This window comes from Furipterus horrens, unplaced genomic scaffold (assembly GCF_987537825.1).
Source record: "Furipterus horrens unplaced genomic scaffold, mFurHor1.1.pri manual_scaffold_4, whole genome shotgun sequence".
NCBI classification, from domain to species: domain Eukaryota; kingdom Metazoa; phylum Chordata; class Mammalia; order Chiroptera; family Furipteridae; genus Furipterus; species Furipterus horrens.
Genome location: NW_028327174.1, coordinates 11,296,504 through 11,314,126, shown reverse-complemented (window position 1 = coordinate 11,314,126; position 17,623 = coordinate 11,296,504). Strand labels below are relative to the sequence as shown.

Sequence of the window (17,623 nt, the reverse complement as noted above, 5' to 3'; positions counted from 1 at the left end):
ATGCTCTTAGGTACTTAGAAAACAGCAATCATACCAGGGGGCATTATTGCCCCTGCTTTACACATGAAAACACTGGTTCTCAGAGGGGCTAATAAAATTGCTCAAGACCCCAGAGCTAGCATGAGAGATATTTATTATTTGGCCCGGGCCAAAGAATGTTATCACAGGACAGTATGATAGGAAAAGTGCAAAATATTATCATTACCCACATTTTACAGGTGGATACACTGAATCTCAAAGAGGTTAATGCTTACTTAAGTCACCCAGCAAAGAACTGGGTGTACCCAATAGTCAAATATGGGCAATTTGGCTCCAGAATTTATGTCTTATTATAGCCAGCCCCAGAAAGTAATTTCCCTGGCCCTAGATTCTTTAAGTTCAGGAAATTTTGGCCTGAGGTCCATGGACCTCTTTGGGAACTTTTGAACCCCCTGAAGTTCTAATGAAGACTGTGATTGGTTGTACTTGTGCATATATAGGGTTGGGCAAAGTAGGCTTACAGTTGTTCGTATGGAAAATAATACAATAATCAACCCTGTGTTTCGTGTACTCACAACTGTAAAGCTACTTCTGCCCCATCCTGTATGTATCTCATTTGGGGGGGAGAGGGTCCACATTTTCAACATACTGTTCTCAAAGGATCCCAGGAGTCCAAAAAAGGTGAGAAACTACTGCTTTTTATTTGGGACTAGGAGAAAAAGAGGCCTATTTCACATTAAAGAGCTTGAGAAAAGTAACTTACAAAGTAATGAAAAGTGATCTTTTCATTTTAACCTCCTGAAAGAGGAAGCTTTACCTTTACCCCTGACTTTTCAGCTTAAGCTCATTTCCAGTTCTACGCTGGTTGGAGATAAAATAGAAAATACTTTATCCTCTGTGATACCATAAATAATATTGCAATATGGGAATGTAACAATAGGATGTAAAGGACGTAAAGACGGGACCAAAGTCACCATCAGAGAGCTTTAGCGGGAATCCCAACATTGTCACTTCCTAGCTTGAGGGATTCTGAAAGTCACAAAATCTCTTTATCCCTAACTTTCTTCATCTATGCTCATATAACATGGGACCTTAGTGAATATCAACTGATATTTTGCTAATGGTAGGCAAAAATTTACAGGTGAGAAACAGGCCCATATACTTTGATTCTGCAGTTCCTTTCTTCTATATAATCCGTCCTCACCCCCATTAAGCCCAAAGAAAATGTCAGTCCAACATTTTTGTCGGCCTATGTTTCTAATGACCTCTAATGGGGTGGCTCTTAATCTTTCAGTATTTCAGACTCCTTTGTGCATCAGATAAATGTGCAGAGCCTCTCTCAAGAAATATGCACAATCATCATCCTCATTAAATTTTGCACACAATTTTAGGGAGCTCTAAGTTTCTTTTGAAATCAAGTGCTTCCTGAAACTCTAAGTTATGACTTTTACTCCAAATCTCCTTTCCTCTATCCTATGATGCATTCTCCTTTAGAGCTCTGAGATGTTCAGTGTGTGTGTGTGTGTGTGTGTGTGTGAGGGCGAGGGGGAGGGTTTGGATATGCCTACTGTTTAAGGTGATTATTTTTAGGCGACATTTCCTTCCCAGCCATATCAGCAACTTCTGCATAAGGGACTGGACCATCCAACAGTAGTAGAGCTTGTCTCAGTCATGACACAGCTCAGCATGAGCTTTTGGGTTTGGGTTACAGACTCCACTTGAGGGGCTACAATGTGGCTTCTGAAAGCATCCAACTCACCATAGTCCAGAGCCCGCTGAGTAGCCCTCGCCTTGATTCCGGGGTATATGGTCTGAGCAGATGAGATGTAGAGATTCCACAGGAGGAAACATCCCCAAAGGACTTGGACCATTTTTATGTGCATCTGCAATAAATTGACATTTATGGTTTCTTTACTATTCTTGACTTTCTGATTGGTCAATTCCCTCCAGCATTTCTAGGCTTTCTCATTTTCATTGCTCGTTTATGGAACTCACCCCGTCTGTCCGTTTATCCATCCGTCCACCCATCCATCCAGTAATCACTTATTGAAGACACCAGAACATGTTCTGGGTGCTGAGGATGTAAAGATGACCTATGTGTGGCCCTTGACCTCTGCTTCCCACAGACTAGTGGGTGAGTCACACACACACACACACACACACACAGACACACACACACACAGATGATTATAACACAATACAGTATAAACAGGAGCCTTACAGTAAATGTAATGATTGGAATATGCCTTGAGAAGGATACTGGGATGGGGCTGAGGAACTCTTGATAGTTTTGGAACAAATGAGTCAGTAGTTTAGAAAGGTGGCCTCAGTGAACCCCCTTGATGACTCCCCTTTGCCTACCAGGGTAGGGTTTAAACTCTTAGCATGGCGATCAAGGTCTTTCACAATTGGCTCCAAACTTCTTCCAAGCTTCTATCCCGCCTCTCCTGTCTGAGCTGGGCACACTGAACTATGTGCTCTTCCTCAATTTGCCAGTTCCCCCATGATTGAGGGCTTTTTGTTTAACCCTCCCAATGGAGACACACATACATGTGTTCTCTCTCTCTCTTTTTCTCTCTCTCCCCACCAGCTCTCCTTTCCCCATCTGCCCCTCTGCCTCTGGATCACAACCCACATCCAGTCTGGGGAATGCATCCTCCAGGGCCAGCTCCAATGTCCACTCTGTGAAAGCTTCCCCCAGCAGGTCATTTTGCACTGGGCTCATCATGGTCTCCTCTCTGCTTCTCCTGCACTTTGTACAATACACATTCTTCCATTTGAGCATTTGAAACACCACGAGCTTTGAGGCAGGCTCATCACTTCCGTCACTATGCCTCCAATCATCACACCCAGCCAGAATCATTTCATGTGGGTGTTTCCAATCACCTCCTTACTGGTCTCTCTGTTTCCCTTGCCCTCTTCTGGCTGTCCTCCACACCACAGCCAGAATAGGCCTTTGAAAATGAAAGTCAGATCTTGTCACCCCCACCCCATAAAAGCCCTTCAGTGGTTCCCCATCTTACTCAGCACAGAAGCCAGAGCCCTTCCACCAACTGTAAGGCCATGCCCCAGTCTACACCTCTGCCTTCTCATTGCCCTCCTTCCTTAGCACACGGGTCTGGCTCGCCTGCCCCTGGCTCCCTGGCCGACTTGATCCTTCTTGAACACTCTAAGCAGTGTGTCCCCCCAGGTCTTTGCGCTCACTGTTCCCTCTGCCTGGCACAACCATCCTCCAGATAATCCCATGGCCAGGTCTTTCACTTTCTTCAGGTATCTCAAGTGTTACCTCAGTGAAGCCTTTCCTAACCACTCTATACAAAACAAGCACCCCACCCCCCAGCCCCGTAACCCTGATTTGCCCTACGCCCCTCCTTGCTTTATTTTTCTCTAGGCACTTATCATCACCTAGCATAGTCTAGAGTTACTTCCGGGTTAGTGCCTGTCTCTCCTACGGGAATTTTTAGGGTTCATGGGAAAGAACTTCATCACTTCAGCACCTTGAACAGTGATGGGCAACAGTAGGGAATGGGTAAATATTAAATGATTGATCGATGGAATGAATGAATGTCTCTTCCTGGAGACTGTGAAGTGGGCCAGGTTGGCCTTCTGAGCTCCCATAGCACTTGGAGCAGTTCTTGATTTTAACACGCACCATTTGGTATTGTGATGATCTTTACTTGTCAGTCACTTCATCGCAGGCATGGGGTCTTACTTTTGTATCTCCAAAGTCTGGTACAATATCGGCACATAGTAGATGCACAAAAAAAATCTTCTCGAAGGAGGGGGACCACATCTTCTTCACTGTTACATTGCTAGTGCTTGGCATATAGTAAATGTTCAATGCATAGTCGCTGTATTAATGAACTCAATGAATTAATGCCCATTTTCTTGATGAATGAAGCACAGGCACTGTCAACAACAGTGACATGGGTTTCTTTTACTGATACATCCACAGGCCTTGTTTATAGTTCTGGGAGTTTATAATCTCAGTAAGCTATCACTGCTGCATTCACACATGCCAAGGAGCCACATATGACAGATACCCGCTGGGTTACCACAAATATGAAACAGATCAGAGAAACATCTGCGAAGGTGGTCAAAGAAGAGAATGGTGTGGGAACCGTGCATTTAGGCAGAAGGAGGGGTTGGGCAGGAAAGGTTCAAAAGGAGCTGGGATTGAGGAGTACTCTGGATGAAGGGAAAGGGGTCATTGTAAGAGGTGTGTATACGGGGTGGTCGGCCAAGATAAGCGAGAGGTTTGGTAAAGAGGTTTGTGCGGGCTTATGGGTGAGGCCATAGAGGTGCGAATGGGGTGATGTAGACAGAGGGGTGTCCCAGAGGATTTACTTGAAAGGAGGAGAGCAGTCTGACCAGAGAAGGGAGTGTCTGAGCAGGGCTGTTGCCAGCCTCTCTTGGGCTTTTGTGTGAAGTGGGAAAAGGTGCCCTCTGGCTCAGAGTGGGGCCAGCGAAAGGCGTTTCAGGAAAACTCCACACCAGTGTAACCAGTTTGGTGGGGAGAGCAAGGGCTGCCCTTCTCACTCCTCGGACTGGCGTTGTGTCTAGTGCATAAGCTGCCCAATGTATACAGCGGACCTAAGCTCAGATTAGTGAATGTTCATGCAGGTATTTTGCTGGAGGGCCGTGAGGTTGAGCATTAGGGTCTTGACCTATCTGTTCTGTATGGCATATGTCTACCTTCAGGTGTGAGAAGAGGCTGGCTCAGTCGACCTGCTTACATTTTCCACCTGATATCCCACGAGCCCTCTCTGTGTATCCCACTGTCCAGACAAATTGAACTCCTGGGTTCTAAACAGGAGCCATGTTTCCTGCCCGATTGCTGTGTTTATGCTGTTCCCCTTCACCTAGGCTCGCAGAAACCCTATGCACTTAAAGGTCCCTTTTAAACGCAGCCTTCTTTCTGAAGCCACTTCTGACTTCCAAAACTAATCTCTTTTCCTTCTGAATCCTCAGTCAAGTTATATATTTAATCATGTAGGTATTTTTATCTTCTTGCTTATTATCCATCTCCCCTACCACGAGGGCACAGGCCTCACCCCATTTGGAGGTCCTAAAGCTTAGCTCGGTGTCTTGGACCCAGTGAGTGACTGATAAGTATTGGTAGAATGAACCAATGAATCATTAAATGAAGGAACAGCCCTTACCTCACTCTACATTATAGTTCTTTTGCAGCGGTGATTTGAAAGGCATTGATATACTAGCAGTGCCCACGTACCCATGAGAGCGGATGTTGGCCACATTTGGGGAGGTTAGGTACGACAGGAGTCTTGGAGGTCAGTGCGGTTGGGGTACTGGGCGTGGTGTGGAGACTCAGGGTAGTGACGATTTACTATTAATATTTAGTTATTTCAATATTTTAACACTGCAATGTTTCAGCCACACGGAGTTGGTCTGGGTTATACAGGACAATTTACAGGAAGAACCAGGGCAGTAGTGCCAGGAGCAGGGCTAAGGAGGGGTGGCTGGAGGATCACCAGCGTACAGGCAACGCTAAGGGAAGCACAGAGGAATGAGAGTGAGAGCTAAGGGGAGGGGACTCGGGCAGGAAGCGGAGGGTCTCTGGTCAAGCAATGAATGATCTGAAGGCTGGTGGAAATTTAGGAGTGGGTAAGCAAAGGTGAACTCTTCCACATTCTGGGAGACAGGATATTAACATCTTATACTCAGGATGGACTCAGGAGCTAGGTCCAGTTGCCATCTGTGCTAGGTCTTCTTCGTTGACCCTTTAGTTGAGCTAAGGGGTGGTCAAGGGGTCCTGGACAGGTGAATAGCAGAGATGAATGGGAGTATGGGAGCAAGGGGAACATTCCTGGGGATCAGGTTGTGGCTATTCACCAACTGGTATACAAGTATTTTTACATTTTAACAAACGATGAGGCCATTCTAACATGTAGTCATGCTAATATCTGCAGGCAAAGAACTGTAAATGGATATGTCATGCCAAGACAGGCATAAGATGAACTTTTCAAAGAGGAAAACATTGTTCATAGCAGTGGAAAGCAATGGGAAAGAATGTTAGACCAAAGAATTTACACCCACTAGACTGCATGCAAATTAAGGTAGAAATTATACTTCTGCCTAGCGCATAGTAGGACATCAATAAATATTTACCAAATGACCAACTGACTGACTTACAAGAAGATCCTGGTTAGCTAAGAAAGGTTCTAGAACGTGGTGAAAAAGTGAGAAAACCAAACCATCATATAAATAGCTCTCCATTTCTACAGCAAAAAAGCACAATAAACCAAAGCAGAGAGATTACTTGCTAACAGAATCACAACTAAAATAATACATTTGTATTTCTTTACCATTTACAAAGCTCACAACAATTCCATTTTGGACACATGGACACAGAGTCTGAATGACCTGTCCGAGATTACATGCTAAGTCAGGCGCCTAGGAATCAAACCTTGTTCTTCTGGCTCCTACTTTTCGTGTTCATAATTTTTTTCATTGAATGACTTGATACATGCAAGAATGTTTAATTTTAACTTGAAAATTTTAAATAGGAGTCCCTTGTTGCCATATTCTATGTGGAAAAAGACATTAAACATCTGGAAATTTTCAAGCATCAACTGCAAATCCCTTTGTATTTTCTTGGGCACAAGTGGGGTTTTAAATTGCCTTCCAGCAGCAAAAATAAATAAATAAATAAATAAATAAATAAATAAAAAACAAAACCTGTTTTCCCTTCTTGGTTAAAGAAAATTTCTGAAGTGATCTACTTTGATGGCGATCCAGGAACTCAGGATTGCATACAGAAAAACATATTTTCCCTGTAAAAAATTTTACAAGTGAATGAATTACTGGGCCATAAAGGGATGAATTATATGTAACTTTCAGTTGAATTGTTTGGTTAGGATGATAATTTATGGGCAGGGGAGGAAAGGAAGCTTGTCAAGCAAGGGGATGACTCTTAAAAGGTTAAGTAATTTGGCTGACAAGTAAGGGCAGGGTGAGTTGCCTGTTAAAAGGTTTCCAAGGTGATTTGCAAACCCTGCCAGCCAAGTCACCTATTTTGCTGCTTCTGAGGAATTGCTTCTTTCCAAGATTCAAAGCTTCAGAGCTCCTTACCTTTCCACACCAACATATGGACAGAATAACACCTCTAAATTAGATGGCCCGTGCCTGAGCCTTTCCAATGACTCGAAATAAGAAAACTGGTACAATTGAGAAAACTGAGAAGATCAATTTGCCATTACCGCAGAGAGGAGAGAGCTTTGACCAATTCTGGAAAAAGTGATTAAAGAAGTGATGAGTGAGTGAAATGTAGCCTTTAAAGCAGAAGGAAAGGTTGAAAAATTAAATTCAATTGGTTTAGAGGCTAGACTTTAAGAATATTCTAATCTAATGGTGAAGATAAAATATTTGTAAGAAATCTAAATCAACAGGTATGGCACACGGGAAGAACTGGAGAATATTTCAAGGGATTCAGGCCACACATCTGATTTTATATTACGAGCTCCATACATAATCCAGAGATGTTAAAGATTTCAAGGGGGAGAGTCGTTTGCTCTGGAAGGGTCTCGGTCACCAATGGGGTTCAAGACCTGGCCCCAAAACAGAGAGATCACAGCAGCTCCTTAATCCTCACACTGGCTGAGACACATATTAGAATTTTCTGCCACTGTGCTGGGTTCCCCATTGAAATGGAAGCAAAAATAAGTCCAGACTCTTGAGTAACCCTCTTAACACTGCTGAACGAGGCAAAACTGAACATGTAGTCCCAGCCAATTCTCTATTCTTTCTTAGAGCTGCTCACAGTCTTCTGGGTGAGCCTGAGTGACAAATAAACAAAACAGAAAAACCGAGGCAGACAATAATTACTGAGAATACAAGACAGCTGCCTGTTCAGGGTGTCCTCCCAGATCTGGGACATCTCCCACGAGAGGGTAATCCCTGTCGGGAGAGTGCGTGCTGGCAGGCACCCGAAGCTTGTGCGTGATTCTTACCTCAAGCAGAGGAAGAGTCCAATTCCGGGGAGCACCTTCGATTCCCTCTGCCTTTGAAGTCGATGTGTTCTCTACTTGAGCTTTGAACTCAGCTGCCGCAAAGACAAGTTAATTAAGTCTGAATCATCTAGTGGTGGATTTTTTAAACGCCTCTTTCAAAATATGATACATAATTGCTTCACTTCAATTACCCAATGGCATGAATGAACACTATAGTCTCTACCTAGATGAGCAGACAATGCCGCCTATGCAATAGTTACCTCCCTGCAACACACACACACACACACACACACACACACACGCACACACACACACCATCTGAAATTGTTATAGCTGCTTTACCAGAATGATTAGGTCAAGACTTCCAATGTATTGAAAAGGTGTTAAATTGAATTGGAAGAGGAAGAATTTTCCTTTCCGGAATAATAAGCTGGTTTCTCCTGGTCACAGTGCCTGCAGGGGTTGTCTCCACTACTGCAAAGAATAGTTTTAGACTCTCAGTGGATCAGATTCAGTCTGAAAGCAGGAGGCTTGAAAACCAGGCTGACCTACTTACTGTCTATCTCCCAGGGTAAGACCGGAGGGCATCTCTACCTGTCCACTTCTTTCCTGAAGGTTTTTAATGGCTTCCTGTCCCAGCCTTCTTTTGAAGTAAGCTGGGTGGGTTCATCAACTAGGTATCATGTAATCTGATATTTTTAGATTCTAAACCCCATCCCCACTCCCATCCCCCATGTTTCAGTCATTGCATTTTCGATGGCCAGGGATCTGATTGCATGAAGCGTCTAATGTCTTATTTACAATTTGATGGGTAAGATAGGGTGACAGATTGTCCTGGTTTTCCCAGGATGCAGGATTTTCAGTACTAAAACCAGGGCAATCTTAAAAAGAAGTAGGAAGACTGGTCACTCTAGGAAGAAAACCAGGCATGCTTACTTGGCATTTTCTGCACTTCTGACAATTTATCCATTTTCTCATCTGGTGCACTTCCAGTACATTTACCTACTTAGCCAGAGTTTCCTTAGGGGTAAAGTGAAGATAAAAATAGTATCTACCTTAATAAGTTCTGGTGAAGAGAAAAAAAGGTTGGTAATTGTTTTAGTTCATTTGGGCTGTTGCAACAAAATACTCTAGAACAGTCTAAACTTACATTAAGCTCAGATTATATACTAAGACCACATAGCTTATAAACAACAGAAATTTGCTGCTCACAGTTCTGGAGGCTGGGAAGTCCAAGACCAGGGTGCCATCATGGTCACGTTTTGATTAGGACCCTCTTCCAGGTTCATAGCTGGTGTCTTCTGGCTGTGCCCTCATGTGGTGGACGGAGTGGGGAGTCCTCTGGAGCTCCTTTTATAAGGCATTAATTCCATTAGGACATTAGGGCCCACCTACTAACATCATCACCTTTGGGGACTAGGATTTCAACATATAAATTTTTTGGGGGGGCGCAAACATTCAGATAGTAATGACCTATGAGAATGTGCTCATAATACTGTAAAGTGCTGTGCAGTCTTATTCATTAGTATGTGGCCGCTATGAATGGTGGGATGAGACACTGTAGACCCTCCCCTCATAGGGTCATCTATTGTCAGCCATCACAGATTAATCTGTTCATTAAATCAACAAATATTTATTGAGCACCTACCAAGTGCAAGCTCCTCTTCAACAAAACAGACAGGATCCCTGTCCACCTTGAGTTTATGTTCTAGCAGATGGAGATATAAAAATAAACAACAAAACAGACAAAAGGTATAGATTGTGGCATGTGCTGTGAAGGAAATACGGGGATGTAGTTTGCAGAGGTGGTCTTATAATTGGCAGTCTGATGTCACTGGGGGGAGGTGTGCTTATTTTGTTAGGATGGCCCAGGAAGGCTTCTCTGAGGAGGTAACTTACATTTGAGCGTTAGAAACCAGGCAGGCAAATCACTGAAGGGAAAGGTGGCAGGAACAGCAAAGGTGGGCCCGTGTGTCTGGAATGTAGTAGCGGCAGAAATAATGGTATCAGACATCTAAATGGTGATGCCGGTTGTTCTGGGAAGAGGTTGGCAGGAAATCTGAGTTTCCAGGTCATCATCCTAGAGGTGGAATTAGAGCCACAGAAGCGGATGGCATCGGAGGCCGTCTCCCACAGTACACACGCTGCCCTAGAGGGGTGCGGAATCCTTTCAGGTGCTACACAGATGAACACCTGACGTTGTATGGTGATGATCTTTAAGTGTACTGAAAAAAATATATAGCACCAGACATGGAAGATGGTGAATGATGTCACACGTCACATGGGAATAAGATTTCCTGTCCTTCCCTCAGATTCTTCCCTGGCTGGAGCCAGTTTGCTCCCTCGCTCTGGTCCTAGATTTCCTCTTCTCTCACTTCCCCGGAGCAGCTTCTTGGTTCCCCCTTCCCTCCTCCCCCTTATCACCTCCATTCCTTTTTTTGGTCATCGCATGTCCATTAACCAGCTGCGTAGGATCTGCTAGACACAGAAGGAAGCTGAGAACTGTAAAATAACGGTTGTAAATATTTCCTGTTGCAAATATTAATTTTTCCTTTTGTCGCAAAAGACCTGAGAGTCTAAGCATATCTTGGTGAAAACCTGAGTCATTGCTGTGTATCCTGGGGCTTTCGGCACAGGATTTGGGGGAGGTTCTTAGGAAGGGCGTTCTGGATGAATGAGGAGAGAATGTGAAAAGAGGGGACTCCGTCCTGCAGTCCTCAGGGGCTCTTGCCTCACATGGACCTGCTCTGCCCACCCCAACTCTGGACCCTTGAGCAAGTTGCTCACACCTCTGGGTCTTAGAGCCGTCATCTGTAAAAGCGGAGGTCGCATTTACTTTGAAGAGTTATTATGAGAAGCAGATTAAATGAGCTAGCACATACTAAGTCTTTTATACAGTGTCAAATCAGATACATTCTTTCTTGCATTCCCTCTTTTTTTAAATTCACAATTTAAGGTATTTTAAACAACTTTTTTATTTTTAAGAAACGTAAGTTTAGTTTTCATGGTATGTATTTTTTACATTTATCCTCTATTTGGGAATTAATAGAAGTTTCCCCTTTATATAGCTTCCCCTTTTAAACAAATTAATGTACAGTTTAAGAAGTGGGCTTATTTATAGGGAAACATGTAAGTAACAGTACAGCTCCTGAGGGATATAAAATAATTTTGGAAAAAGGGCTGAAATAAATGGAGTTCGGGAAACTAAGATTAAAGAAAGGAGTGCTGCTAGTCTGTTTTATTTCATTTGAAAAGGGTTATAAGTTATTAACCAATGTCACCCCAATAAATTTAATAAAAAAGAAAAGGGACTATAGAAATCAGCACATAAATTTCCTTTCTCTTTAAGGAATCATCCTGCATCAGCCTCTGCAGGTCGAGGGACACCTTTAATTAAAACTCCAAAAGAAAAATCCTAATTAACTAGGCAGGAAAATTGTTCATTAAAGGAAGATGTCCAGATACAATGTTAAGGAACTGAGCATCCTGGCTCTTGGTTTCTAGAACATCTGGGCTATTCCCATAGAGAAAGAACTTGTCTGAATAGCAGACCTGTTTTGAACTTTGAAGACAACTTTTCCTTTAGGGCAGACAAAAGTGGGAGGGGTCAGGCAGGAATTAGGAGTATACAGGGGATGAACCAGATAGGGCACTTTTAGGAAAAGACACTTTGAGCGCTGATTTCTCACTGTGCCCCTCCCCCAACATTTTGTGTTGACCAAGTCTGGTTAAAAGGAACCCCTGAAGAGGACTATAAGGGGTAGAGAAAAATAAGAGGTAACATTTATTGTGTTTGTTATGCTCTGAGCACCAGTTATATATGAACTCATTAAATCCCCACCAAGACTGTATAAGGTACTAATATTATCTCCATTTTATAGATGAGGAAACTAAGAGGTTAAGCAACTTGCCTAAGCTTAGGCATCACAGATAGTAAGTTATAGAGCCAGGACTCAGGACGCAGGTAGGTAAGTGTTCTGCTTCTGGAAGCCCATGCTCTTAACCACTATGCTAAGCTGCCTTTTTAGAAAGGCAACTAAAGGGCAACCCACAGTCCAGGGCATGTGGAAGGTGAGGAGAGAGAAGGATGCTGTTGCCAGGCAACACATCTGGTTTTTCAAGCTGCTAATTGAACCTGTGTGAGCAATTGCAAATTTGAAATTGCTAGTTTATTACTGACTAGAGGAAGCTGCCTGGAGTTTATGTGGCTCTTGAAAGACATACATGACCCTACAGTTCACTCCAGAAGGGCTGGGAAGACGTCTGGCAGGATCAGCCTATCACTTGGCAGCATCTCCCCCTCTCCTGCGGTCCTGCCCCAGGCCGCGCCCTTCTGAAGTCTGTGTGATGATGTTTCTGGGTGGGCACCAATGACTGACTCCGACCACGGCTCCTCCCACCCACCAGTCATACTCTGGAGTGATCTGCGGCAGTGACTCCCTCCTGGTTTTGAAAAATAAATACACCCACTTACCTACTTACGTCCACTCATTATCAGTTATCTAAAAGGGGGTTACATTTTATCACCTGCAATTCAATTCATGCTAAATTTTAAATTCATATCCACATGGCTTTTATGAGAAATGAAGGGTCAGTTGTGGACCTGAGCAAACAAGACAGTGTGATACGACTCTGAACTTTCTGAGACCACTGATGTGAGCCCAGTTCAAACAGAGAAGAAGTTCTCTACCTCGGTGTTAAAGACATTTTTGACCACATATTCTTTTTTTAAACAATAATTTTTTTTATTAGACAATATTTTCAATTACAGTTGATGTTAAATATTGGGCCCCATAGTTTTTTGATGTGGGGGGCTCACCTGTGCTTTGTAGGATGTTTAGCAGCGTCCGTGGACTCTCGCCTGAGGTTGGTAGCACCACTCTCTCCTACCCGAGTTGTGACAAAAATGTCTCTGGACTAAGGCAAACGTCCTTTCACAGGCCTCAGTTGAGAACCGAGGAAACAAGAACATATATCAACGTATTCTATCTAGTCTTTGCAGGAGAAAATGGCATTCCTCTTGAGGGTCAGATTCTAATATTCTTTAGAATATTTTTCTTAATTACCCAATAAATATGTGAATACAGTCTCTTGGTAAAAAAGTCAAATAACACTGGTTTACAGATCAAACTGTGAAAATCCTAATGCTCTCCCTGACGTCATTCCTGTCTCCTTGTCTGCCTCCTTCTTGTTTGCTTTCCATGGGTAAGATTTTAATTATTTCAACAACTTCTAGAGATGTTTTTCCTAACTTGCATGCTTCTAACTTCAACTGACATTTTTTAAAAGGCCCATTTCAGTTTCTCAGCCAGCACAACATCTACATAAATTATTTGAATTTCTTCTGCACAGGAGATTTGCCTATTCTCTATTTATTCAACCATTTGTTTATATCAGTTGGACTTACATATATTTATTTTACACTTTGGCTTATAATGGACGTCTTCATAATAATTCTATATATCTAAAACCTCAAAGTCTCTTTATAAGTGTTTTTAAAAGTCCCAAACAACCGCAGTTAAGACCACATGGTATAGACCAAAGTGTGGTTTCATAGCAGCATTGCCTGGAAATCATTAGAAATGCAAATTCTGAAGCCCCTCTCCAGACCTGTTAAATGAGAAACTTTAGAGGTGGGACTCAGCAATCTGTGTTTCAAAAAGCTCTCTAGGTAATTCTGGGACTAAAGTATGAGAACTGTTGATAAGCAGATAAAAGCTCAAAATTCAGGAAAATACATTGGATTTGTAAGAAAATACCCAAACTAAGGCCAATCTGACTTTCCTTGGTAGAGAGAGAATGAGGATCTTACTTTTCCAAACATATATATTAAGAACTCAGAGACAATCATGAATATATCATTTTAAATCTTGCTTAACCAGTCCTCACACTGGACATGGGGTTTGAGGGTTAAATTAGGTAGATAAGACCTGCCCTTTCCCATTGAGAGACTCATAATCTAGGACTGGAGAAAGCCTGGAGTAAAAATGATTGCACTGTGATAATGATGAATAACATTGAAAAGTATGTTCCTAGTGCTCTTGGGGCAAAAAGAAGGGGGAACACATTCTGCTTGGCAGAAGGGAAAGAAAGCTATTCCAGGTACAAGGACCCACATGTACAAAAGCAGAGAGGCATGCAAAGTGATACATATCTCCTTGATCTGTCAGCTGAAAAGGCCTGGAAGCAACAACACCCCAAAAGCAATGAGCACACCTAACACCCAGGTCCTGGTTTCTAATACCATTCTCTGACAGACGGATCTAGGACTCCTTGGAAAAATGGCTGATTCCAGGATTGGGACAGATATATACAAAATAATCCTGCAGCATCTTATAATGCCAGAAGGTAAGAAAGTACTCAAAGAACAGAACAAAACAAATGAACAAAAATCTACAAGGATGTCAAATGGATACAGTCGTTAATTGAAAGATCTCCCAATGGCCAAAGCTGGAACAATTTGAGCAACAAAATAAAGTGGTATTGGGTTATAAGGCAAAGTATAAAATAAACAAATCCAAACTGATATAAACAAATGATTGAGTAAATAGAGAATAGGCAAATATCATGTGCAGAAGTTCAAAGAATTTATGTAGATGCTGCACCCCTGAGGAGGAGGAGCATAACTCCCACTCTTTCAGTGGGGGCTGCACATAGCGACTTTCTTCCAGTGACTACAATATAAAAAGGAGAAAAAAGGAAGAAATTTACAGTGGAGAAGCCAGGTGATCAGGGTTAACACCAACATGTTGCTAGTATGTGCTGCTGATATGACATGATGAAAATGGCATTCTACCATAACAGGTTGTCCTCCCAGGAGCACATCGCCTCAGTCAAATCATGAGAAAATACCTGACAAATCCCAACTGAGGGACTTCTGTGCAGTGATCCTCAAAACTGTCAAGGTCAAAAAATATAAGGAAAGTCTAAGAAATTGTCACAAACAAGAGGAGCCTAAGGAGCCATGACAACTAAATGCCGTGTGGTGCCCTAAAAAAGACGTTAGGTAAAAACTAAGGAAATCTGAATCAAGTATAAACTTTAGTTAATAAAAATGTATCAATATTTATTCATTAATTGTGGCAAATATACCATACTAATATGTTAATAGGAAAAAATTGGGTATGTGATATATAAACCTTCATAATAATTCTATAAATCTAAAACTGTTCTAAAGTAAAATGTTTACTTTAAGAAAGTCCACAGGGAGCCAATGAATGGAGTCCCACAGGAGAGTGACATTATCCCTTTGTAGTATTCTATAAAATACTACCAAAGAGAAACTTACATTTCTGAACTCTTTGAAGGTTGTAGTGCCTGTTGCTTGCAGACATTACGATCACATCCTTCAAAACAGAAAAAAATCTCAAGGAGAGAGATGGTTGAGAGAGGGGGTCTATAATATGTGTATGGACCTCTGAAGTGTTGGAGGAGAGTTGTCCAGAGAACTTTAAATCCTGGCAGTGCCCTGGGAATCTCTGGTTCTCTTCCAGGACACTTGTGCACTGCTCCTCTGGTTGGATCACTTCTGCCATCCCCGGGGGGTTCAGCTTATTGGGCAAAGAATTGAGATTAGGATCCCAGATGCTTTAGTTTTCTATTATTGTTGTAACAAACGTAGTGGCTTAAAACAGAAGGTGTTAGCTATCTCACTGAATCTTTACAACACACCTGTTTGATACGTTTTTGTTACTTTTTTCATTTTTATAGATAGTAACTTATCCAGGTTTACATAGGAGTAAGAGGTAGTCTGTGGTAGATAGTCTTTGAGGCTACCATGCTAGCCTTGCTCTGCTTTCTCCAAAAATGTTATTTCAGAGAGAAGGAAACATACATTTGTTTAGGTCACTACTATCTCAGATCTCGGTTAGAGCAGCTGAAGCTATATCCTAACGAATCTAGCCTCCAGATAGTCCTTTCCCCAGTTCTATGATTTCTACCTTTGTCCATCCCATTGTCGCCATTCCCACTGTCATTCCACTTACTCCTTTCTTTTCTCGGTTACCAGAAGAGCCTCCTAACTGAACTGATCTCCAATCCAGTGGTTTCCAAGGCAATTTTGCTTCCTAGGGATTATGCGGCAAAGTTTGGAGACATCTTTTGTTCTCACAGCTGGAGGACGGGGGTGGGGTTCTATAGGCATCTTGTGAATAGAGACCAGGGATGCTGCTAAACATCCTAGAAGGTACAGGATAGTCTTCCGCAGCAAAGACTTACGAGGCCTCAAATGCCAGTAGTGGTGAGGTTGAGAAACCTTGATCTAATACACCTCCCCCCAGTATATCTACCTGTTATAGGCTCACATTTCACATCTGACCCATGCCCCTTGTAGTGTACATCTGTCAAGATCATCTTTTAAACAGCCTTCCTATATTGGGGGAAATTCCAATATTTGAAGTTCCGCCTCCCAAGGAAAGGAGTTTGGACCCCTCATTCCAATCTCTTTTGCAGCCAGGACTCAGGCATGGGACTTGGTCTTCCTCAGTCCGATACATCCCTATGAACCTTTGATTTAGACATGAGCAAGGTGAGGAAACAGGCTCTTTTGAAAGCTTGGCATTTTGTTGGTGTAGGAGGCGGCAGAAGTGTGTGGCATTTGAAGGTGGCAGCCATTCCGCAGTGGTGACAGCAGTTCCCTCCGGTGTGGGGTGAGGAGGCAGCAGCAATCTCAGTCATGCGAGTTTTCTCACCGGGCCAGTTCTTCAGCATGGTTCTGAGCTTCATTCCTGGAAGCTTAGCCTGGAGCTGCTTCTCTAGTCCTCCCCAGAATTCCCTGAGCTACCCAGTATCATGTTAATATGCTCTTTTTTTCCTGCTTACTCATCCAGAGTCAGATTCCATTGTTCAGAACTAAGAACCCTGGTAGATAAAGGTGCCCCTGCTTAAAACTCTCCAGGGGCTACCCGTACATTCTAGAATGTGTCGCAAATCCTTTGCTGAGGCCAAGGATATTTTTGATCTGGGGATGTGCTGGTTTTCCTTTACTCCGGCCACACCGAGCCGCCCTGGTCCTGCCGCGCTGCCTGAATCCCATATTGCCTGCTACCAGAGAACCCTACGGTCACAGCAACCCTCCGTTATGGTCCCTAATCCCCAGGGCTTGCTCTCTTTCATGAACAAGGTACTTTTCATGCTTTTCTGCAAGGGTTGATTCACTCACCTGTAAACGCTGCGCTGGTAGGAACACGCCTTTTCAATCTGTGGGCGTCCTCAGCACCTGGGACAATACCTGACACCAAGGAGGCGATCCCTACAGGTTTCCTTAATGAAGGTCAGGATGCGGACAAATACTGCCACCTATGGGGAGAAACTTGAGTCACCCCTTACGGTTTGGGCAATGGCTGTCATACAAGGATGACACTTGGATGCTTTCTCCCTCATCTAAGTTATAATCACCTTCCTTATTGTCAGACCTTCTGTGGTAGCTAGCCTTCCAGATGGCTCCCAGGGATCGCTGTCTATGAATCGGTATTCATGCCTTTGGGTCGATCCTCCTGCGCAGAAGTGTTGGTATGTGACTTTCGAGGTTAGATGATAAAAAACACCGTGGCTTCTGCTTCCGTCTTTCTGGGGTTACCCGCTCTCAGGGAAGCCAGATGCCATGTCTCGGGGACACTCAAGTGGCCTTCGTCGGTGGTCCGTGCAGTGAAAAGCTGCCGCCTCCTGCCGAGACT

General features: G+C 43.2%; 1 protein-coding gene and 1 long non-coding RNA gene across 2 annotated transcripts in view; both read right to left on the bottom strand.

Annotated features, from left to right (window-relative positions):
• BPIFC (BPI fold containing family C) overlaps positions 1-8,041 on the bottom strand; it is a 36,790-nt gene extending 28,749 nt beyond the window's left edge. Inside the window, exons 1-2 of the mRNA XM_090272554.1 lie at positions 7,950-8,041; positions 1,739-1,862 (exon numbers count right to left, since the gene is read on the bottom strand). Coding sequence (XP_090128680.1) covers positions 1,739-1,862 — 124 coding nt within the window. The 5' untranslated portion in view covers positions 7,950-8,041. The remainder of the gene's footprint in view (positions 1-1,738; positions 1,863-7,949) is intronic.
• A 234-nt stretch (positions 8,042-8,275) lies between these two features.
• Positions 8,276-17,405, bottom strand: LOC150011111 (uncharacterized). The gene is made up of 6 exons (XR_016510426.1): positions 17,346-17,405; positions 17,110-17,246; positions 9,849-10,029; positions 9,598-9,657; positions 9,162-9,299; positions 8,276-8,969 (listed from the first exon to the last, which is right to left on the bottom strand). It is a non-coding gene; the product is annotated as an uncharacterized LOC150011111 (long non-coding RNA).
• Positions 17,406-17,623: the final 218 nt, after the last annotated feature.